Source organism: Aulonocara sp. 'chitande type north' Nkhata Bay, linkage group LG22, assembly GCF_057382095.1.
Source record: "Aulonocara sp. 'chitande type north' Nkhata Bay isolate Kocher_YH1m ecotype deep benthic linkage group LG22, A_spYH_male_GT1.1, whole genome shotgun sequence".
NCBI lineage: Eukaryota > Metazoa > Chordata > Actinopteri > Cichliformes > Cichlidae > Aulonocara > Aulonocara sp. 'chitande type north' Nkhata Bay.
In genome coordinates, this window is record NC_141364.1 from 19,613,701 (window position 1) to 19,637,376 (window position 23,676).

The 23,676-nt window shown below is 41.4% G+C and overlaps 3 protein-coding genes across 4 annotated transcripts; 1 reads left to right on the forward strand and 2 right to left on the reverse strand.

The window, feature by feature from the left end:
* Nucleotides 1-5,406: 5,406 nt before the first annotated feature.
* On the reverse strand, nucleotides 5,407-7,618 carry LOC147304067 (ras-related protein Rab-25-like). Its single transcript, XM_086280317.1, has 5 exons — nucleotides 7,341-7,618; nucleotides 6,611-6,806; nucleotides 6,189-6,382; nucleotides 5,930-6,010; nucleotides 5,407-5,841 (listed from the first exon to the last, which is right to left on the reverse strand). The coding sequence occupies exons 1-5, from the start codon at nucleotides 7,375-7,377 to the stop codon at nucleotides 5,717-5,719; spliced, it is 633 nt and encodes a 210-aa protein (XP_086136443.1). The 5' UTR covers nucleotides 7,378-7,618; the 3' UTR covers nucleotides 5,407-5,716.
* A 2,240-nt stretch (nucleotides 7,619-9,858) lies between these two features.
* ubqln4 (ubiquilin 4) lies at nucleotides 9,859-18,470 on the reverse strand. The gene is made up of 11 exons (XM_086280213.1): nucleotides 18,205-18,470; nucleotides 16,637-16,788; nucleotides 16,311-16,459; nucleotides 15,949-16,211; nucleotides 15,633-15,791; nucleotides 15,248-15,470; nucleotides 14,955-15,094; nucleotides 14,440-14,523; nucleotides 12,761-12,876; nucleotides 12,517-12,682; nucleotides 9,859-11,297 (listed from the first exon to the last, which is right to left on the reverse strand). The coding sequence occupies exons 1-11, from the start codon at nucleotides 18,346-18,348 to the stop codon at nucleotides 11,145-11,147; spliced, it is 1,749 nt and encodes a 582-aa protein (XP_086136339.1). The 5' UTR covers nucleotides 18,349-18,470; the 3' UTR covers nucleotides 9,859-11,144.
* A 2,241-nt stretch (nucleotides 18,471-20,711) lies between these two features.
* Nucleotides 20,712-22,719, forward strand: LOC147304069 (lens fiber membrane intrinsic protein-like). Of its 2 annotated transcripts, none has more exons than XM_086280215.1 (5): nucleotides 20,712-20,902; nucleotides 21,520-21,728; nucleotides 21,931-22,080; nucleotides 22,179-22,313; nucleotides 22,430-22,719. In XM_086280215.1, the coding sequence occupies exons 2-5, from the start codon at nucleotides 21,554-21,556 to the stop codon at nucleotides 22,489-22,491; spliced, it is 522 nt and encodes a 173-aa protein (XP_086136341.1). In that variant the 5' UTR covers nucleotides 20,712-20,902; nucleotides 21,520-21,553; the 3' UTR covers nucleotides 22,492-22,719. The 2 variants fall into 2 exon arrangements, with proteins under 2 accessions (XP_086136341.1, XP_086136340.1); XM_086280214.1 differs by lacking the exon at nucleotides 20,712-20,902 and adding an exon at nucleotides 20,954-21,087.
* The last annotated feature ends 957 nt before the right edge of the window (nucleotides 22,720-23,676 follow it).

The following is a 23,676-nucleotide window of genomic DNA, read 5'->3' on the forward strand; positions in this document are numbered from 1 at the left end:
GCAACAGGCCTCACTCGGAGTCATTCAGTAGTGTTTATTCAGTGGAACAAAATAGTGTGTGATGTGCTTGTTCGCAAATAAATGCGGTGTCTTTACACTCGGGGCGTATCTCCAGCCTGAGCCATTTCATGTGGACTGCGCCTCCATTCATGAGCCACATGGAACAAAAGCTGAGGAGGAGGAAAATACAGACATGGAAACATCTACTCATAAACTCAATTTCACGCCCCTTTTGTCACTCGCCGCGCTGCCAGGCGTTTTGTGCTCCCCTGAGAAAGAGCCGAGGGCTTTTAGGGGGCTATGTGCGCTAGCTGTTATTGCCTGTCCCATTCTTTTGCTGGAGATGGCTGAAAAGTTTTGCTTCATCTCAGTGTCACACATTTGGAAGCCCGTGGTTTCACATTCTAGTTTTAGCCACGTGGCTTCTTCTCCTCCAGTGTAGGAGTGGTGCCAGGGTGAGAAATCACCTCTGAAATATTGGCGCCAAACTTTTGTCAGGCCACCTTGAAGAAAATGGATCAGTGGAGCTGTGGTCAGAGCAGCAAAACTACACAAAAGTCAGGTGTTATGACTGAGGATAGAAGACTTTATTGTGCTAATGTGCCAGAACAGCCTTGCCTGCTTCCCACTCTCCAGATGTCATCACTTAAAGCAAAAATTCAAACTTGAGAGCAGGCAGAAAGCTCACCTGTGACAGCAGAGCTAATCTGTTAATGGCACTCCTACTTTACTTTGTTTCTGGACTCAGCTCGAAGCAGCCCACAAATAGCAGATCGATAAATAATTAATAATAGAAATAATAGCTTTACACCTGCAGCTGTTTAGCATCACTGACTCACAGACAAACACTGAGGCTGTCATGGCAACTGAGGTATGTAATATTATGTTAAGTGGACCGATGCTGAGGCTTTCAGCCTCGTTTGTGGCTGTCAACCTGTTTAATTGCATGCTGGAAAGGAATCTTGTGACCCCAGCTGGGCCTTGAGCACAGACAGCCAAGCACAACGGGCTCCGTTATGAAATTAGAGGCTTTTAAAGGAGTTAATTGACTCGAGTATATGGGGAGGCGATACAGCCAAGCACGAGGGGGCAGACAAATGTGCCAACACTAATCTAGAGAACTGAATTATAGGACATTTTAATTCCACGATAAGCCGAGCCGAGACTAAAACACCTCCGGTCTTCAACAGAGATCGATGAAAGCACTCTTTAACAGTTTGCTTGCGATGAACTCGAGGCAGTAACCCACCTCTCTGCCCATTTTCAGCTTTCTTTTCCTCCACTGCGCCTTTTTATTTTATATTTTTTTGAGAGCACACACAGGCACCCATCAGCTCACCTCTCTTTTTGATTGGTCGCCATAACAACATCACCATGGCAATCAGCGGCATTGACTTGGATTCTATTTATGCGATGATGTCAGCTGATGTGGAAATATCAGTGTGTGCTCTTTGCTGACAGATGCGGGATGATGCAGGAATGTAGGCCGTCACACACACTCACGCCCAGACGTTGTTTTCACGTCGTGCACATTTGTAGCTGTGAACCCACACAGTAAGGCGCGAAAAAAAATCTGCAACAGGTGCAAGTTATGTATTTAATGCGTTTTTAAGCATGCCCACATGATGCTGCTATTCAGTGAAAAGCATGTAAGTGGGTGACATGCATTCAAACCACTTTATCTCTTCTTTTGCTCATTCAGGTTCAGTCTTGCTGAATGGCACTTGTACATGTGGAGGCACTAAAGGGCTAAACCTCTGATTAGTGCATGACCTTGTCTGCCACCTGCACAACAGCAAACTAGCATGCATTTCTGTATTTGAATCTCCCCCCCAAAGATAACTAAAAGTCTTCCTTAATGAGTCTAAACATCCTGCTGAATAAACATTAAAAAAAAAACTGCTGTCACTCTACTGCAAGCATTGCTGCTTTTCTTGATTCAAAAGCTGACAATTTATTTTTCAAGTCATGTGCATGCGTGTGTGTGTTTGGAGTACTTTAGATGTGAGGAAGTGAAAAAAATCCATTTTTAAAAATGGCTACAGAGGACAGCTGGGGGTTTTTGTTCTGTTTTGTTTTCTCTTTAGATGAAATGTAAATATGAGTGGGATTGTGTTATGATTGTAGGACTTATATCACTGCTGATCATGCGTATAAACAAACAAATACAGGAAGCGGATATAAACAAGTGAAAATGAGCTCTGGACAGGCAGAAACCAAGTGAGAGACACAATTTGCGAAAGCGGGATTTGGAGAGCAGAAGAGAAACTGCAAGGCAACAGAAATGAGAGTTAAAGGTCATAAGAAAAACATAGTTTACAACCCAAACCGTACAGATTTGATGCTCCGACTTAAAACTCCAAGATTTCCCTGCGAAACAAAGTGCTGCAGGGATGGAGAGGGGGGCATCGTAAGCCGGAGATAAACAGATCCATGTTGGGGTCAGAGGTGCCATTGCACTTATCACTTTAGCATATATACGAGTCCTGGTTTAAGACACACTTTTTACAACTTACACATGTCTAGTAGCATGCGAGTAATAGCCACCACATGTTTGTGCTAAATCCATTTCTTTCCAACCATGATGAGAGCCTTACTTTCAAGGTTGGGTCAGAAACACACTGACACACTAGGAAAAAATTGGAACAATCAGCAGAAGGAAATGCTGCTTCACTGTTCAGCCCTCTTCATTCAGAAAAAATAAAGGAACCTGTATTTTTTTTTTTTTATTTCTTTTTTAAAAGAGATTTAGTAAGTATAAACCTTCCTTATAGGCATGGGATGAAGCAAAATTTACAGGTTTGGTGACCAGGCTTTCAACCTGTGCAGCTTGCTCAGCCTGTGTGGATTATTACACCAGATGTCTTTCCTCAGCCTATAAAATATCCCCATTCACAAGGTATAATTAAACATTTACTGCCTGGTGCAGAGCCTTCCTATCATATTTTCACGAGAGAAGCTTAATAAAAGCATTTGTGGTCATTTCACTGTAGCAAAATCATCTCCGGCAGAGAAGTCTTGCTTGGGGACACAGCATGCACGCAGCACACACGCACGCTCATACCACAGCAAAGGCTCCTCATGCACATCTGTGAACCAGAGATAGAGCACTATCTGTCCAGAATGTCATTAACTACCACCGCTGTAGATTTATATTCACTCAGTTGTGCCATATGAGCTTGTACAATTACATCCATAGTCTGGAGATCTTCTGCGAGTGGACACATTGACATAAAATTACCAAGTCTGGGGAAAATGTAAATTAATACCCCACATCATAGGCAGCAAAGGTTGCTAACTTAATATAATGAACGTAAATGTGATGCATAGTAAGAGATGAGACAGGAGTATGAGACATGTAGGCGTTACTAAATGAATGAGAGGGGGAACAAATGTATTTCACTATAGTACCCTCGGGCTGTGGTTTCAACTTGTAACATCGGCAGTGCCATCTACAGGTTGAGAGGAGACATAGCACCTTCAAAGACCATCTCAGGACTATCATTGGGCAAGATCTGAAAACCAATCGTGCTGGTGTGACACCATCTCTCTGCCACTTGGGGAAAAACTACTACTTGACCTATACCTCAAACCTGGAGTTTTGTATATTATATTAATCTCGCCAAGCACTCCAGGTTCCTCCTGCAGTCCAAAGACATCCATGAGTTTAGGTTAACCGGGGGTCCTAAATTAACCATAGAACGTGAGAGTGAATTATTTTATCTATATCTCTGCATTACCCTGGGACAGGCTGACAGATTGTCCAAGGTGTACCCTGCCTCTTGCTTCGTGACAACTAATATAATCTAGAGCACCCTGAAATGATTAGAAAATCAATGGACATAATTCATACTGGTCTATTTCTGAAAATGCTGATCTACTGGATTTTCCTACACAACCATTTCTAGGATTCACAGAAAATGGAATTACAGCGAGAAAATATCCAGTGAGCAGCAGGTCTCTGGGTGCAAATGTCTTGTTGATGGCAGAGAAGAATGGCCAGACTGCTTCAAGCTGATAGGATGTAATAGTAACTCAAATAACCACTCATTACAACCAAGCAGAAATGCATAAAACATTGAAGCAGATGGGCTACAGCAGCAGAAGACCACACTTGGTGCCACTTCTGTCAACTAAGAACAGGAAACTGAGCCTAAAACTCACACAGACAAAAATTAGACAACAGAAAATTGAAAAACCTTGCCTGATCTGACAAGTCTTGATTTCTGCTGCGTCAGTCAGATGGTAGGATCAAAATTTGCATGGCTCCATCCTGCAATGTTGTGGTGCAAGGTTATTAAAGTTAATTTAAAATAGGCTAAAAACTGAAACATTTTGTGACCTGGGAAAACTAACTAACTAAAATAACACATATATAGAGAAAGGAAATGTTCTTACCTTTGGTACCTGTTAATTAAGCAAAAATGTATTATTAACCTGCCTGATGACACATGATAAATGTGTTTATTGAGACTTGTGAGATGTTTACAAGACTGTTAGTCATCTGCTTTCAAAGCATTGTGTTGTTATTGGAATACCAATATCTTGCCTCAGACAATAATAACCATAAAAGACTAAAACTAACACTGAAACTAATGAAAACTAAACTAAAACTAAATCTTTTCCAACAATAAAATCTAAACTGAAACAAGAAAGTACACTCTGTAACCTAGCTGAAACTAAAATAAACAACAAAAAATTAAATAAAACTACTTAGAAAACACAAAACTTTAATAACTCTGGTGTGGGGGATATTCTCTTGGCACACTTTGAGACCCTTATCACCAACTGAGCATTGTTTAAACACCACAGCCTGCAGGAGTACTGTTCCTGACCATGCCCACCCCTTCATGACCACAGCTTACCCATCGTCTGACGCCTTCCTCCAGCAGGATAATGCACCATGTCACAAAACTCTAATCATCTCACACCAGTTTATTGAACAAATCAACAGTGACTTTTGGTTTCAAGTAGAACAACCTGCTCCTTACATTGATTTTGATGCTCTTTTTATTACCTTACTTCTACTTCAGTGTTTGTCAGAAAGCAGTGAAGACAAACTTACCCCACTTCAGTCCCACCCCCCAAAAGTCATATATCTGACAACACATGTGATTGGTCCTAAAATAGCATTAACTATGATGATGTAGGAATACCATCGGTCTCACTGATCCCTCATTTAACTCCACCAATACAATTTTTTAAAGATTAACTTATCTAACAGCATATGAATTGATTCAAACTGGACCAGTCTTATTCAGCTAGTGTGTTAACACTATAACTTTATTTATTTCACCTCCTTTTATCTCCTATTTCCACATAGCTCGAGTCTCATGGAGATGTTTCATGACTTTTTGTTGCAAGTACAAGCAAATAGAAGAAGCATAAATAACTTATTCCAAGACGTTCCCTCTGGATTCCTTTATAAAAGCAATAAAAAATTACAAAGTATTTCTAGAAACATAAAGGAAAAAATGTCATCTAATGCAGAAATTGCCCGTCAGCCATCAAAAGAAATATGTATAAAACATGAAAGTGAATTACCATTTGCAACACTTATTCAGTAAATTAGATACTGTACAGATGGTATACTTAAAGACGCCTGAACACTGAGAGCTCAGTGTCAAGCAGAAGCCTCGCTTGAATGACAGTCAAGCATGGTGATGCTTCAGTATGTACACAGCAGATCTTTCTGGGGAGGTTCCGCAGTCTGTTATTAGCTCCTGCAGCAGCCTTTGCGCTCCTCCTGTGCCTCGCTGCTTGGCCCAAGGGGGCTGGAGAGGGTCACAGCACTGATGGAGCCACGGGTCACCTCTCTGCTGGCCACCTTCTTATGGATCGCTGGAGAAAACGGAGACGAAGAAGATTGGCAATCAACACAGACACAAGTCCAAGTGAGGGTGTGAATGCTCTTTCTGGGCACCTTTACCTGTGAGAACTTCACTGAAAGCTGCTTCAACATTGGTGGAGCCCAACGCTGATGTCTCCATGAACATCAGACCTTTCTTTTCTGAATCGCACCGGGGTTTGAAAAACAAAAAAACATTAATACAGAGCAAAATGTATTTAGCAGTGAAAACACCATTTATGAGAATTTTTGCAAAACATAGAAATAAAATCAGTCTCATATATTAGAAATATTCCAAAACAACATTAAAGAAATAACTATACAACACTACTTAACTTACCTGCAAAGTCTCTGGCCTCATCTGTGGGTACAGTCCTGAGAGTGTCCAGATCGCTTTTGTTTCCCACCAGCATGACCACAATATGAGGGTCTGCGTGGTCGTACAGCTCCTTCAGCCATCTCTCTGCGCTCTCATAGGTCAAGTGCTTGCTAATGTCATAGACCAGCAGCGCTCCAACTGCTCCCCTGTAATACCTGAGGAGGAACACACATGGGCTGGGTGTTACATTCAAACAGGAAACAATTCCTTTAAGTAGGTGTTGTGCATGAAAGAGGTGTGACCGTTAATTAAACACAGTGCAATCAGTGTTACTTAAACTGGCAAACATGTGTGAGCCAACACTGATAATCTCATAATTCCCACCTCAATTGTGTCTGTTACTCATTCGTAAATGGTGTGTGTGCTTATGTGTGTGTACCCACGCTGAAGTGATAGCTCTGTAGCGCTCCAGGCCAGCCGTGTCCCAGATTTGAGCTTTGATGGTGAGGTTATCAATCTGTACGGTCCGTGTGCTGAACTCGACACCGATGGTGGTACGGCTGTCATGGGCGAACTCATTCTTGGTGAAGCGAGACAGAAGGTTGCTCTTTCCTACGCCAGACTCTCCGATCAAAACCACTAAACAAACACACACAACAGGTATTGAAATGGCTCTTAATCCTTTATTTGATTAAAAAACTAGATACCAATAACACTGAGTATTAGAACAAATCAAGGATAAACCTATCTCATGGTAACTTGCTGAAACATATTCTTTTATATCCAGACTTTCTGTCACCCTCAAAAGATACTAGACACTATGACACCACACAGACGTGGCACATCTCCCCTGGGGCTGATTTCACTTTGGAATGGATGGAAGTTTATTTTAATAAGGAACATGCACATGCTCATGAGGCTCTTTGTAAGATTATAACGTGTAGATTATATGTTTCTACAATAGGTCAAAGGTTAAATGGTTTACAGCCGAATGGATACAGAGCGATCACTTCCTACTTTCCCTGCTCTATTCACTTCCTTGGAAATAGCAGCAGGCAGCTACAGCCGGAGTTGTACCTGCCAGCTTCATTGTCTACAAATACGCAATAATACACAGAGAAAAAGACATTCATGTCTTCCTACACAATCACAGCTTAAGCAAACATGACTCACCTTTAAAGACAAAATTGTACGAATCATCAGACCCCATGCTGCACTCAGAGGCGAACGGTTCCTGCTTTGCTAAGTAAATATCCTGAAGGCACTTTAAATATTAGCTCCCAAAGTAGAGTTTAAAAAAGAAAGAAAAACAGAAAGAAAGAAAAAAAATCCAGCCTCAGTCCTGAGTCTCTCTCTCCGATGTGGAGAGAGAGCAAAGGTGAAGAAAAGAATGGAAAGAAAAAAGGGAACTGGTTGAGCCGCTTGCTCAGAGTGAGGGCAGGCAGTCCTGAGCTCTCATCAGCTGACACCCAAAGGAGGGCTGGAGGGAGGAGAGCAGGTGGAACAGGTAGAACCACTGGCAGGTAGTCATGAAGCGTCTCCACCCTCTGCTGCTCTATTCACGCACTGATTCTGATCATTTGTGGTGTGACCTCACTTAAAAGGTGGTTTCTGTGTGCAAACACACGTCATCATTCCCCACCTTTCTGATCATTAAACTTGGAGTTAAGAGTGCTTTATAGTGTACTAACTATTATGTAACACACTGCTTAAACAGAATTTAATAAGCATATAGCAATAAGTCAGTTAAACTTCTGGGATATTTAACTGATCAGTTAAGTAGCAGCGGGGATTGTTATTCAGTTTCAGCTGCTTTAGTGTTGATGAGATTAACAACAGATGCACTAGAGAGGCAACAGTGACAGTTGTCCCTCATCTAGTTTTGCATTTGACAGTGTAAATATCTCTGACCGAACGATCAGAAACAGACTTCATGAGGGTGACTGAGGGTTCTCTATGGACTGCGGAGCCGGAGCCCAGCTGGCATTTAGTGTAGAAAACCAGAATTGCCAAGTACACCACTCGTGAATTGTGCTCATCACAGATCAGAGCAGGTTCACCCTGACAGACCAGCTGGAGAAGCTGTGACAAACTTTGTTTCCTGTAACAATGTTTAGCACGACCAGTTTGGTGGTGGGTCAGTGATGTTCTAGGGAGGCATATTCATGGAGGGACAAAGGCTGACTGCCATTAGGTATCAGGAGAAAGTCCTTGGACCTGCCATCTGACCCTACACTGATGCAGTGGGTCCTGGATTTCTCCTGGTGCACAATACTTGGCCTCATGTGGCGAGAGTACACAGGAAATGGGAAATGGCCTGTATTTGTATAGCACTTTTTACTAGTCCCGCCTAGGGACCCCAAAGCGCTTTACACACCCAGTCATCCACCCATTCACACACTGATGGAGGCAGCTACAGTTGTAGCCACAGCTGCCCTGGGGCAGACTGACAGAAGCGAGGCTGCCATATCGCGCCATCGGCCCTTCTGGCCAACACCAGTAGGCGGTAGGTGAAGTCTTGCCCAAGGACACAACGACCGAGCCGGGGCTCGAACCGGCAACCTTCCAATTACAAGGCGAACTCCCAACTCTTGAGCCACAATCGCCTCTGGGATGTATGAACTGGTATCAGTGACCCCACCCACATTTTCTTGACCCAAATCCAATAAAACACCTCTTGGACATTATTATCATCATTATTATTATTATTTCAGTCCGTCTGACACCATCAGGTTGCACCTCATTCTCCAGATCATGGATGCCCAGATCTAGATCCGAGAGGAGACCATCCAGTCTCATTAGGAGCCTACCCTGACATTGCATTTGCAGTATGCATACCTGATAAACTGAAGCTTTGGTCAAATTGACTAGTCTGCCACATCTTTTTTTCACTTGTGTCTTTAAATTTAGCCACCTGTAGGCTAATAATTACTATTTCCTTTAAAATATCTGGCATCCTTTCATTCCTAACCAATTACCCAGTCTATATCAATGTAGATATCAAGCATTTCCTTTTTTTTCTTCATAGATCTGATGTGTTCAAAATGTTCCTTTACGTTTTTTTAAAGTATATTTTAATTATCGTGATTAGCAGAACACAGCTACAATCGATCCTATATGAATACAAACCAGGAAACACAGTTCAGGCTCACACAGTAATTCATAACTCAGCACTCTAAGAAGATAGCGTGTTATTGTTATAGTGACATGTTTGTCTTACAGACTATTTGTGACTGTATAAAATCTGAATTACCACGGTATTTTTGTAAGAAATACAATATTTGAATCAATAGAAAAGATAAAAATAATATACAGTAAGTTCATTTTTGACAAGACATTTCCTTACAAATAGTGAAAATATTGATTTTAACTGACTAAATTAATATCAGAGATGAAAACACTTCCTGGAACTTTTAAGCATCATTAATAGTAATCTGTGTACTTTTCTGCAAGCTTCCAAGGTATTTAAAATTAAAATATTTAAAATATCATCCAATTAGTGGTACCAAACTAAAACCTTAAAGGATGGCCAACTGTGTTTAAAAACAAAAAAAATAAAAAATAAAAAAACCCTCCAAAAGTAGATTTAATCTTACAGATTTCAACATTTCACATTTAACAAAAAAACAGAAACAAAGTTCAATGACTTCATACAAATTAACTTTCATAATCAACTGACACATGTGTGGGCTGTTTTTAAATCATGTTTTATTTTTTTAGTACAGTACTGTTAAAAGTTAGTTCCAACATGTTCAATTCGGAGATGGATTTTCTTTTTTTCCAGCTGAGGTCAACAGACAAAGCAAAGCTATAGCAGCAGTTGCCAAGGTTACCACAACTACATTGCTGAGAATTTCAAAAGGAAAAAAATAAAATAAAACAACCTAGGCTTGATTTGAGAAATTTATGATGCCACTGTACCAGAGTTGTTTGTAAAGCCATTCCATCGTTCATTTTTCGTTAATCATTTGATTTCCATTTTATTTTGATGAGACAAATCACCTCTAGGTACTAACTGCACCTTGAAAGAGAAATTAAAATGAAGAATAAGATTAAAACGAAAGGAAAACTTGTTTCATTCTTATTCATTCTAACTGCGCCCTCTGCTTCAGAGACACTGCGATGTGATATCTGATTATGGCTAAAGTTCTGGATGGTGCGTGAAATTTTCTTAGTTGGGGCAGGGTCCTCAATAACCCACTGAGTGAGGCAATTCACTGATGATAGGGCAGTGGAAGACAGCAGGCACAGCAATGGTGCCTCAGTGGGGAAAAGCCACTGCACCTGTGAGTGGGCACTTTTATCTTGAATGACGTATTATGTCATGTTATTAAGAGCTTGCAATAAATAGTGAAAGCTGTTGGGGAACGACAGCCATTTAAGTAGAATCTTTAGAACAAGGAAAGGAGGAAATAAGGTGGATCATCTGCGTGGACAAGCTACCTTCCTGCTAACACTCAGGTTTGCCACCTGTAATCAGAAAATCTTCATTTATCAATTTGCTAGTTAAATACCAGCAAACCTCACAGTAGCCATGTAGGAAAAAGAGCCAGATGCCAATCACATCACGTGGGTTCAATTTGTATCATGAAAATGTTAACCTGTAGCACTCTACTCCAGTTTTACATGAAGAAAACAATATATAGTGAAAATGGTAGGGAATCCCTTTCCAGGAGAGATTTTCACTCTTATTCTCTGCACCAGAATACCCTTTACGGTAAGAGTGGTTCAGTCCAACTCTACGGCAGCACTCTTGACAGAGATCTGGTTGGATGGTGGCAAAGAGTGAAAGTATGGGAAATGGGGCATGATCTGAGAACAGATGTAGAGTGAAGGTCTTATAGATCCTGCCCACGTTCGTTCCGTTAAGTTGGGGACAATACACTGAAATTTATTTTGGTTCTCTGTAGATGCTGGGTGTTTTTGTGAGTTAGGTATGTATGCGCATGTCTGTGTATCACTAGGTACTGTATGTCTTTACGAGGGCTGTGAGCCCAGAAGTCTCTCGATTGCAGCATTGATGTCTCCTCCAGTAGCTATGAGCGCCTGCAGGTTGGCCTCGCGGTTGATGAAGCCCATAGCATTAAGCTGGTCCAGCTGGGACTGGAACCGAACCTCTGGGGTCTGGGTCTACAACGACAAAATGAGATGCGAGACAAATTATACTAGTACCATACTGTGACCATGTCCATTCCCCCCCCTTTTTTTCTGTAAAGCAGTCATTTCATCTGAGAGCACACATGTTCATAAATTGTACAGTATTGTGCAAGAGTCTTGAGCCACCATTTCTTTATATTTTGCTTAGCCACTTTTCTGTCCTTTTAAAAAGCGTCCTCAAGAAGGCTTTTTGAAGGCCTTTCAATGTTTTTCTTTGGCTGATTTTCCACTCATTTCAGTCCAGTCCTTTTACCTGACCATTTTCACAGGAATGTTATTTGACCACTTAACACAGGCTGATAAATCATCCACCCAAAGATAACAACCTAACTCAAGTGTTCCACCTAGTTATGTTTATGTATGTGACTAGAGAGCTAGAGACCAGTGAAACAAAGCAGCACTTGATGACAAAAAAGTTCAGGATATCCTCAACTCATCACACTATTGCTGTCATTTGCCAGAAGTACGCTTCAGCGACTCATCACCACGCTGTGGACACCTTTTACAAAGTTTATTCGTTATTCATTTCTAAGTGTTGACATTATTCAAATATTTTAAAGTGTAGTGTGTACCCCAGTGCTCACTGTACCTATGATTACACACTTGAATTAAGAGGGGTAAGAAAAATTGAATTCAGTTAACTGCAATTTGCAATCTACTGACATCTAGTGATATTTTACAGACTTTACCTTTAAGACAAAGGAAAAACTCCAGCAAAGACCTGACACAGGACCAGCAAGGTACATCTGGTCCTTCAGTGGATCGCTCACTGAAGTCTCATCATATATGGTCTAAACGGAAGGCGGCTGTCAAGAAGCCATTTCATAAGGAGGACAAACAGTGAGAAAAGGCTGAGGTATGTCAAAATCCAGTGTGAGATGATCTTGACAGAGGATGGAACAAAAGGCAGCAAACATCCATAGAAGAGCTTTAAATGTCCTTCAAGAAGCCTAGAGATCTATTCCCGAAGACATGACAAAACAGCTGCCTAAGAGAGTTCAGACTATGTTGAAGAATAAAGATAGTGAACCCAAATGTTGACTTTAAACCTTGTTAAAACTGAAAAAAAAACCTCAGTTTTTATACTTTTCCATGTTTCAATAAAACACTGGAACTATGTCCTATTTTACCACCAAAATATAAAAAGAAATGTGGCTCAAGACACAGTACTGTAATTCCTATGCATGTGTACCGTTGCGCTTCCGCCTCCACCTCCTCCTCCAGCAAACATCTGGAGCATCTGGTGCATCAGCTGCTGCTGGGCAGTGTTTGTTCCAGCACTGCTGGGTGAGGATGCAGGGTTCTCTGTGGGCATGGCCCCTCCTGTGGGTATTCCAGGAATTCCACCTGGCATCAAACTAGGATGAAAGAAAAATTAACAGCAGAGAGTATATCCACCTCAAAAATGAACGATGTTTAAATGTGTGTTAGCATACCTGGGCATGAGGCCTGGTGCTTCTGTCTGCAGTGTCTGTAGGCCCTGCTGGATCTGCATCAGAGCTTGCATGGCCCGTGGATTGGTCATCACTGACAGAGCTTCTGGGTTCTGCATCTGCAACCCAACAGTTCATTGAAATTGTCACAGGATTAGCAGTCTAAATTGTGTGAGTGTTACAGCTGTTTTCACACATGCACTGCAGGTTTGTTCAGCTGACAGAGGTGCATTGGACAACCTAAAAGTCAGACTCAAAGGAGCTTGCAAAGAAAAGCGTCTGGACTTCTTGTTGCTTGAAGACGTTTCACCTCTCATCCGAGAAGCTTCTTCAGTTCTAAGGTCAAATGGTGGGGAGTCCCAGATTTAAACCCAGTGGGAGTAACCCCCCACAGAGGGACAAAAGGACCCCTGATGATCCTCTAATCGCCTGAGCCAAGGTGTGAAAATGGGTGTGGGTCCCAATCAGCCAGAGTTTCGGGTGAGCTCTTTGTGAAACCTGGCCCCACCTTATCATGCGAATTCCAGAGGTCAGATGGCCCAGGATGTGAGTGGGCGTTCAGGCGTCTGGGGAGGGAACTCAAAGCTGGATTATAGATGGCAGACAGTTGGTGTCGTAAACCACTGCCTCTGTTCAAAGATGGTCGCTCACAGTGGACATAGATGTAGCTCAGGCGATTAGAGGATCATCAGGGGGTCCTTTTGTTCCTCTGTGGGGGGATATTCTCCCACTAGGTTTAAATCTGGGACTCCCCACCATTTGACCTTAGAACTGAAGAAGCTTCTCGGATGACAGGTGAAATGTCTTCAAGCAACTTAAAGAAGTCCAGACGCTTTTCTTTGCAAGCCCCTTTGACTACGATGACCTGGATGACTGAGAACCTTCACAGACTAAAAGTCAGACGCAATTACATCAAACATTTTCCAGCTACCTAGTACAAAGTTCATGCTATGTCAAATGGTGCTGCTGTGTCAGCACCACAGGTAATATTCTGCTACATTTACTGTTAGCAAATATTTCCTGCATGCTAGATCCAGTAGTTCCCTCAAGTGAACCCTGTGAAGTACTGCCAATAGTTTGAAAGCTGACACTTTGCTGTAAATTTGTGACATGTTGTGTGGTACATGTGAGAAAGAAGAACAGTAGAAACTGTATTGATGCAATTATCCAAAAACTGACTCAAGTGGGAAAGCGACTCAACTAACAAATAACAACTATTCAGGAGATTCTTCTAATATTCAGATTTCAGTTTTATTTAAAGAACCTGGGACATTTGCCAGCACTGCTCTAAGTGAGCGCAGCAGCACCTGTGAGGGAGCCGTTTGTGTGCTGTTGTCTTGTGGTTTGGTTGCCCAGATGGAGTCTGTTAACTATGAAACCGATAGTCACTTCCACCCTTCTGGGTGATCATTTGATATACTACTGCCAAATTCACTTCTAATTAAAAATGAAACACGTAATTTCCTCATATTTCAATGTGTTTAATGTATTTTAACTTCTAAATCAGGTATTAAATAGATATTATTTAATGATATAATTCATCATGTACCCTCGGCAGATACATAGACTGAGGCTCATTATGCCACCCTGCAGATCTAATCAGCTCCATTCTTTGTTACAGTCTTTTATAGAAAACATGCAAATCTAGAACTGCGGTACTAAACTAAACAAATATGCTGTACCTGCTGCAGAAAGATAGGCAGCTGAGCTCTGAACTGTTCCTGCAGTTGTTGGTTTCCAGCAAACAAGGGGTTATTCATCAAAACCTGGTAGAGAAAAAGGGAAATACAGTCAAGCAAAATGATCATTCCACATCAGGCTATGCTGCTTACTCACTAAAATAATAGAAAGATTTAAGTAAATTCATTTTAGCACCTCACCACAGCTTTCAAACTGATGCTGTAACCTAATCAATATGTCTTTAGTATCACTCAGCAGCACTTTATCATGAAGCTGCTCTGGTCTAAATATGAGCTTAAAAGACAATCTCTGTATTGTCTTAATGCCAGTGGCTAACCTGATACTGACAGTACATTTAAACCGAGTTGTTCATTATGATCCACTTGTCTATGTATAAACATGTGCACCTGTCTGATGCACATTCTGAACAGAAAAATATTTTAATCTAATTGTTTTCTGCATGGTTGTGCATTATATGTATGTTTAAATGTGTGTGTGTATCCATCTTTAAGCTTACCTGGGAGGCCAACTCTGGGTTTTGAGCCAGTGACTGCATCATGCTGCGCATGTAGGGAGCAGACAGCATGTTCTGCATCAGCTGAGGGTTTTCAGAGATCTGCTGCAGTAGACTCTGCATGCCTGGGCTGTTAAACATGCCTACAATAAAAATAAAACAATAGAAAATATAGACAAGAAATTAAAAAAAAGTAATGTATACATAATTCACTATATCAAAGTATTATTTACAAATAAATAATTTGATAGTTAGATAATATTAAATTTAAGGAATTCAGGCTCGCTCTGGCTTACCATTTCCCAGACTGCCAGGATTGATGCCCAGAGGGTTCGACACACTTGGGGTGGTGCCTGCGGTGGTACTACTGCTCCCCGTGCTGCCCCCTCCACTTTCAGAAGGGTTAGAAGAAGTTGGTGGCCCCCATGGATTTGGTAGGGGCTCTCGGTTCTCTGTCCGTGATGGCTGGGCACCAGACTCGGAGCTCCCTCCCAGAGCTGAGAATGGGTTGCTACCAAACTACAAGGAGGCACATTTGGAAACACAACTGTCAGAATACTACTAGCTATGCAATGCTGACAAAAAAGAGACAACAAATACTACAGAATGAGTGAGAAGTTCAACAAGCACCAACAGTGCACAAAAACAAAACATTTGTCAGCAAGTATTCCTCACAGATACCTGTTCTCTGGCAGCGCTAAACATGGGCTCCTGGATGTCTGTGTACATCCTCCGCAAAGCATTGTATCCTCCTGGGATGCTCTCCAAGTTGCTCAAAGCCCGGTCCTGGTTGCGCATCATTTCTTGCATCATGGCTGGGTTCCTGGCCAGCTCCATGGTCTGTGAGGTGTTATAAGAACAGGAAAGGAAACAACTGAATCAAGGTATCATTTTAAACAGAGCTTGTAAAATCCTTTTAAAAAAGGCAGATAATATAGTGGGAATCTAATATTGTGCTACCTGAATGACACATTCAGCCCTTCTTAGTTCTGTTTACCTGTCTCATAAGCTCAGGGTTGTTGAGCATGTGGGAGATCTCAGGGTTGCGTTCCATCAACTGTTGCATCTGAGGATTAGCCATAATCATCTGTCTCATCAAGTCTGGGTTTGACATCATGTTCTGCACCAGCGGGTTCTCCATAATTTGAGAAAGCATCTCTGGATTGGACATAAGCTGCCTCTGCATCTGCTGCTGCAGCTCCATGAAGTTAGCCGAGCCCATGCCCAGTCCAGCTAGACCACCCAGGTCACCGAAGCCAGCTGAAGGAGGAAAGATTGGAGAGTGCTGGTTAAACACACCGCATTTCTCAAACAGTGAAAGGTGTTTGCCTGTATAAAATTACACAAAGTTGCACTTACTCAGTATGTTGGGCGTCTGTGTGGGTGGTGGGGCTGAGCCAGTAGAACCTGTTGTGGTTGAGGGGTTGGTGCCTGGATTTGAAGTGGAGGTACTGCCTGCTTGGGTGGATGTTGAGCTAGAGGCTGATGTGCTACCACCATCTGCCGCCCTACAGAGATGATTTTTTGGGGGGGAAAAGACAAACTTAGTAATGCTGTGAACGCCTTGTGCTTTGAAGAGAAACATGAATCCAAATGCACAAAAAAGACTGAACTGTAAATCTAATGAATCCTTTTTGAAGACAGACACGAAGCATTTGGTTGAATCAGCATGTTTGTTGACTTACTTGTGTGCTGTTTTTATGACCAAGTGCACTGTCAGGCCATCTTTGATGCCATGTTGGCTGAGGCTGTCGCCATCTTTTAAGATTTTCCCTGCAAAAATCAGAACCAGCTGGTCCTGTTTGGCTTTGAATCGCCTCGAGATCTCTTCTTTAAACTAAAAGACAAGAAAAAAGTAAAAACATAAGAAGTGAACCAGAAAATGTCTTACAAAAAGAGAAGAGATGGAGACAGAAACTGGAAATGAAAATTACAATATAAAGGAAGAGATGATTACTCACGTGACATGCTGCTATTATCTGGTTCTGTTTTGATGCAAACCTCTGGCATTACAGATGCCATTTCTAAATATCCCATTATCTGGGACCATGCACTCTAAATCTATCAGATTACCACTAGTCTTTCAACACTTTGTGAAAATTACATTGATAAAGTACACTTTTGATGAGTATTTTAAGGACAAAGGAAAAAGAAATCACTAGCACCCTATAATCGGCCTTCCTGACTGCAATCAGCCCTTTAGAAAATCAGAATGGTCAATGTCTACCTGTTACTTTTCATCAACTTTACTCTGTTTGATAAAACATGAAAAGCTTTAAGACCGCTTTCTGTAAAAGAAGAATTTAAAAAAGGAATCAGTACCATGGTTTAATAATGGCCCAGAATTGTTGACTACTATCGTTTCGTTCACAGGGGCCTAGCAACCTCTGTGTAAAAGCAGCACAGAATCTACACAAGTAAATACGCATGATTATACAATGCAACTTAAACAATTTAATACTTATACATGTAACCTGGTCATTGCACTAAATGTTATGTACACCAAACAAACACAGGCCCGTGTGCATGAACAGATTAAAGAACATGGCTAGCATGTATGAACAGTGAAACCACAACCATTCAGTGGCAACGCAGCCATAACAAACACATCTGAAGAGATTATCCTTTTATTGTGATTAAAAAGACTGCGTTATGCTTTCAGTGCCCCACGTCGCCAAGCCAACAGTAACACTGAGAAACTGTATATTCCCAAGAAAGCCCAATGACTCAGGGGCAGCACTGAGAATGTTCTAGAGGGAAAGCAAAGTTTAGCTTTCGCTAAAGCCGTCGGGCTGAAACAGAAAATTAAAGTATGTTGTAAATCCGAAACCCCTGTCGTGGTTACATCAACTATCGGTTATATCGGTTCCTACTTGTGGTAGTGGCATAACTAAAGCGTCAGCTGACACTTGTTTGGCTACATAGTTAGCTAATGGCTCTGCTAGCAAGTTGGCTGGCTAACTTGCTAAGTGCTAACACTTAGCAGGCTAACCGGTTCGCAATTTCATCTATTGTGTGGTCATATTCCTCGATTGGATGTCACCAACGTTAATATCACCGAACATTTGTTACCCTAAGCGGCAACATTTCCGCTACACACAGCCCCTTTAATTTCACAAAGCCCCTGGTTGCCGGCTAGAGTGACGACAAATGCTAACAGGGCTAGCTCGTTAGCTTCCTAGCTGAACTTGTGGGCAGAGGCATGACGTTAGAGGCGCAGCAGCTAGCTCCCCACCAGCAAAACCCAACCAACCTGAGTAACAGAGGCATCTTCTGCGATGGCGATTTCTTCTTTGTCTTTAGGAGTTTTCACTGTGACCTTTATAATAGTTCCCTCGGAGGCTTCAGGTTTATTATTGTTGTTATTACCAGGATCTGCGGCGCCTTGGTCAGCCATCTTTACTCCGCCGATGGAACAGCTCGGGTCTTGGCGTCGGCTTCCGGATCATGAGAGGTCAAAACCTCTTTCCAGAACGAATTTCACAAGCTCCCGTATGTACGCTGTCTCTGCCTGGTCATCATTGGTCATCACATGTATCACCAGAGGAAACGGATGTTTCACACGTGTGATTAACATCCCCACCCCCCAAATAAACAAAATCGGAAATGATTTTCTAAAACATGTCTGCACTATAATCAGGCTTTTGGCAGCACATCGGGTATCTTACATACATTCTTTATTTTAGACCGGCGTATTCTTATTTATTTATTTAGGTATTAGGTGAGAGATAAGCCACCCAAGCTTTCATACATTTATCGATTTTCTCTATTCAAACTTTACAAAAACAAAACAAAATTTATTTAAACTTAAAGCATGTAGAAACAAAACGTTCTGTTTTTAAAAGTACAGTGCTGAGCCATATTCGTCCATGGAAATACAATATATACGGAAAAAAACAAACTTTGTAAATAGGAAAAGTAATAGTAAACAAATCAAGTGAAGGTCCAGATGCATCTCTCAGGTTCTGTATCAGGGCTTTACTGGATTTTTTCCTGTCCCTTAAGGACGTGACTTTCATCCATCATCTGCTGTGTTTTCAGCAGTTTAGCTCTTTGGTAATCAACTTTTTATTGCAAAACTGCTGTCTTATGCCGATCAAATTGTGTCATCTTTGGCCCTTTTCACAGATTCAGCTATAGAAATGTAAAACAATCATGTGTTTTTGTGATAGCCTGTGCCTAAAATAATATGTAAGGTATCTATTAAGTGTAGACAAAACAGCGATTACTCTCGTGAGTTTAGGTGCCTCTTTAAGCTTTAATGATTCATAGGTCAGTGTTAGGTGGCTTAAAAAATGGCCAGGCACTATGGCTGGACTGAAAATGAGAGAAAAAACCATCAACGTTCAAAGAATAAGTTAGAAAGGCCTCCAGAAAGCCTGTAGAATTATTGCTCAAGACCACTTATAAATTTACAGGAAGGTCTGGCTCTCTGGAAGCAAAATATAAAGACACGATCGATACTTTTGCACAGTACTATAGGTTTTTGTTAATTAATTAACCCTTGTGATGAACCTTTATGCAGTGTTTTTTATTTATTTATTTTAGGTAAAGTCCTTTAACATTTCCTTTATCTGTTGGTTTAGTGTTTTGTCTATTAAGGATATGAACTCTGTCAGCAGTATTGTTAACACCTGCTTCAAAGTCACAGGGGCCAAGCAGAGACATCTGTGCTCACTCTTTGGGAAATCAGATAATGAAGCAGGCAATAAAAATTATTAACATATTTTTCATCTGATTTCAGGAAGTTCCTCCTAGGTCACCATTTCTGTGTACCCCAGAGTGGATCAAATGTATACTTTAAATCCTTCACTCCCGCGGCTATTAGATTACTCAACACTGACAGGGTCCATTTAGATTATTTTTTTCTATGATTGTTCATTTTTAGATACTTGTCCTGTTTATTTATTTTATGTTTAATGTATTTATTTTAATTCTTTTCCCATGACCTCATTCTTTGTTGATCTCTGCCTTGACATGCAACAGTGTTTGTGTTTAAGGACTAGGTTGTGTGAGCAGGTTGCGTCCGTAAGATGCAAACAAATAGTCCTTTTTTGGCATTAATAAAGTGATCTGAATCTCAATCGACTAAGCATAGATGATTTTCATGTATGTACCCCTTTTCCAATATACATGTAACTGTATCTAGAAAAAGTGGACAGATTTTCTAAAAAGCATCATAGGTTCGTCATAGGTAGGTTTAGGATAAGGGTGTGTGGGTGTGATAAGGTTTATAGTGAGAGTACAGAAATTCCCTACGTCAGTGAGTATTTTCACAGTGACCAAACATCCAAGTGTGTGGTGTGTTTTTTCCTATTTCATTTTGTGAACCATATAAGTTGTTTTTAAAATGTTTCAGACTAGTTAAAAATCTCCTTTATAACCTTGTCTGCAGGGTAGAGCTCGTGATCTGAACATATACTGTATCAGGTTTAAATTGTGACAGAGATACGGCTTGTATAGAGCGCTGCCTCTATATGTGTCTGTACATGCTGCCACAGGGGGTAAGAGCTGAAAGAAAAGTGTTTGCTTCAGCATGTTGCATTGACACTGACAGTCCTGCATACCTATGCACATCCCCAGTTCTAGAGCAAGCCATTTACAAACAAACAAAAACCCCCAAAAGGAACACCCCTTCTCTAAGGGCACACGAATGCCAGAGACTGCGCACACACACACGCACAAACACACACACACACGCGTGTCATTTGCACCGTGGCCCCTGTGGTGTTTCATTCAAGTGTATCTCACTGAGCGAGACTCATGGCAGCAAAAGATTTTGCTTTCCTCAACAAAAAATCAGAGGGGACAACTTTACAGTTGTAGTATTGTCTCTGACTCTCTCGCTCTCTTTCCAGCCTGCTCTCTCTTCTCCCCCTCTGCCTGTTCGTATTTACTCTATCTACCTCTGGAAGGCGGGCAGTAGAGAAAGGTGCATTTCCAGAAACGAGGTAAGGGATCAGATTTAACTGCTATTTTTGAGTGTTTATCCTCCAGTGTCACGTTTGCGTTCATGGTCACTTACTGCTGAAGAAGAACCGGCGTAACATGAGAAACAAACTGCGGCATCACACAGAGTAGCTGTTACACATATTTTGCTTGTTCAAGTCACAGTAATGTTTCCTCTAAAGAACAGGTAATGTTAACTGCTAATCAAATGCTGGATTTCTGTAAAAGACAGCTAAAAATGTGATTGTTCTAAGATTGTATATAGAGTAATATTTTCAATCAGATTCATGTTGTTCCAGTGTACTTGTTGTGGATTGGTTGGCTTTATGTGCTGTTTTCAAACTGGGCTAAAAAATTCATAATTAGCTCCCTTTCCCCTTTTTTTCCTGTCGCCTTTGTGTAGTTTTGGGATAATTTGAATGATCGTGAACATTTAATTTTCTGTTTAACGTATTTTAGGTTGGGTAATGTTCTACTATCACATATGCACAGAGCAAAGGCAGAAACACACTGCAGGTGTTTGTTTCAGCTGTGACATATTTAACCTTTTCTTTGCAGGTTTTGATCAAACGGGCTTTTACAGTGTAAGAAAAATGTCTATCGTTTTCTGTTTTTACAGGTGCTCTACAGCGGCCCCATTATCTCTGCTCAAAATGTACAGCTTCATGGGAGGGGGTCTGTTCTGTGCCATAGTGGGTAATATCCTGTTAGTGGTCTCCACTGCCACGGACTACTGGATGCAGTATCGACTCTCTGGAAATTATGCCCACCAGGGTCTCTGGAGGTACTGCATGTCCAACAAGTGCTACATGCAGACCGACAGCATAGGTAAGAGATCCAGGGTGTCTTCAGCCCATTGGACCACCACAGTATTTGTAACAAATCAAAGGAGTGTGTACATTTATATGTCTGTTTTTCATTTTTGGATATTGACATGGCTGTGAAATAAAATCAATTGAATTTCTTTGGCTCAACAATCAAAACAATCCTGTCATACATGCCTTGTTCATTTCTGTCTGTTTTCACCCAGCTTACTGGAATGCCACCAGGGCCTTCATGATCCTTTCAGGGATGTCGTGCTTTGCAGGCATCATTGCTGGCATCATGTCCTTTGCGCACTTTTCCTCCTTTGAAAGGTTCAACCGCTCCTTTGCCGCAGGAATCATGTTTTTTGTCTCAAGTGAGTTGTCTTTCTTTTGAGTCGGCAAAAACACACCAACAGAAACAGTAATAATGGCACTAGAATCACTGACATGTGCATCCCAATCGCCCTCTCAGCTTTCTTTGTTCTCCTGGCGATGGCCATCTACACTGGGGTGACAATCAACTTCCTGGGAAAGCGATTCGGTGACTGGCGTTTCTCTTGGTCATATATACTCGGCTGGGTGGCGATGCTCATGACCTTCTTTGCAGGTGAGAAAGGACATCCAGTTGCAAAAGTCAATAACTGCTTAAGTTACCATTAAATACCTAAAATCCGACCATTTGAATATATTTGATGATCAAAGCCTCATCTCGGCCTGTTGCAGGTATTTTCTACATATGTGCCTACAGAATGTGTGAATGCAGGAGAGGAACCGGACCACGCTAGAGCGAGACAGGCAGCTTGTTTGAGAAAATAAAGACATGCTGCCTCTTCGAATACACGAAAGGCAGAAAGGTGGCCTTGACTGATCTACTGAAGAGATTATGTCTTATACCGATGCTGGAGGTCTTTGATGGTCTGTTTAGCATGTTTTTAAAAAGTCACTGCAGTACAGACTTTCTTTTAGTCACAGTAACAATATAGAGGACAAACGAAACTAATAAAGCTATAACATGACTGATGCTGTTTTTACTAGTGTAATTTGTTACTGGCTTAAGTTTTGTGTGGAAATCTCACCAGGAGATGGCAGCACTAAAACACCACGGAAGTCCTATCTTAGTCAGATTTGATGAGGAATGTAGGGCCACTATATTAAACATCAAATCAGGGATTAAATACCTGGTAAGGTTGTCGTTTTTGTAGATCAGATTTTTATACAGTCACTCCTTTAACTTTCAGCACCGCAGACTAATGGAAATACTTTTTATTAATAAGCAAACTCTACTGGAGGAATGTATGTAATGCAAAAATATTAATCCACAAAGCAAAGAACAGCACATCAAACCTCTGTGGGGAATATTCTTGTCTCGGGGTTCCCCCTGAAGCTATCAGATTCAATACAGCTGACAAAGATTTCCCCAAAGTAATAGAAAAATATATGATCTTTTTTGGGCTGTTGTTTAAAGGCAGAGCTTTGCCTTTGATTTTTGACATCCCCTTAAGGCTTGACAGCTCATGGAAAACTAGAGGGAGATTGTTTGTGTTTGTGTGTCAAACAGGCTACAAACAGCAGAATAGATTTTGAGAGGAACGCCAAGCTCCCAGACCGGGGCACACATCAGGGCAGGGTCCACAGCAAGCGATTGTTTTACTGCCTTTATCTTTACTAACTGCTTCCGTCTTTTTCTTGGTACTCATCCACTTCTCGAATCAGCTGAAAGGAAGAGAGCAGGAGCTGTTCAGGTAATGAATGCTTGGCTACTCAATGACGCAGAAACAATGGGAGAAATGTAAACAGTCGGTGGACAGGTCCCTTGGTCCAAGTTTCCATACTTGGTCACCCGTGGCTGCTGTAGAGAGAGAAGCTTTGTAATATTGTGTGCTTTTCTCCAGATTCTTTCATAACCCTCTGTGAACCTTTCACCAGAGTCTGGGTTTACAGTCTGTGGTATGACTTGGCAATTTTTTCAA

Bases quoted from the DNA above. Each gene is read 5' to 3' on its own strand.
- LOC147304067 (XM_086280317.1), bottom strand. From the start codon at position 7,377: ATGGGGTCTGATGATTCGTACAATTTTGTCTTTAAAG. The intron at 6,807-7,340 runs GTGAGTCATGTT...GTGTTTGTTTAG, and splicing joins GTACAATTTTGTCTTTAAAG to TGGTTTTGATCGGAGAGTCT. The intron at 6,383-6,610 runs GTGGGTACACAC...GTTCCTCCTCAG, and splicing joins TACAGAGCTATCACTTCAGC to GTATTACAGGGGAGCAGTTG.
- ubqln4 (XM_086280213.1), bottom strand. From the start codon at position 18,348: ATGGCTGACCAAGGCGCCGCAGATCCTGGTAATAACAACAATAATAAA. The intron at 15,792-15,948 runs GTAAACAGAACT...AACACCTCACAG, and splicing joins ACCCTGAGCTTATGAGACAG to ACCATGGAGCTGGCCAGGAA. The intron at 11,298-12,516 runs GTACACATGCAT...TTGTCGTTGTAG, and splicing joins GTGGAGGCGGAAGCGCAACG to ACCCAGACCCCAGAGGTTCG.
- LOC147304069 (XM_086280214.1), top strand. From the start codon at position 21,068: ATGTTTCCTCTAAAGAACAG. The intron at 21,088-21,519 runs GTAATGTTAACT...CTGTTTTTACAG, and splicing joins ATGTTTCCTCTAAAGAACAG to GTGCTCTACAGCGGCCCCAT. The intron at 22,081-22,178 runs GTGAGTTGTCTT...TCGCCCTCTCAG, and splicing joins AATCATGTTTTTTGTCTCAA to CTTTCTTTGTTCTCCTGGCG.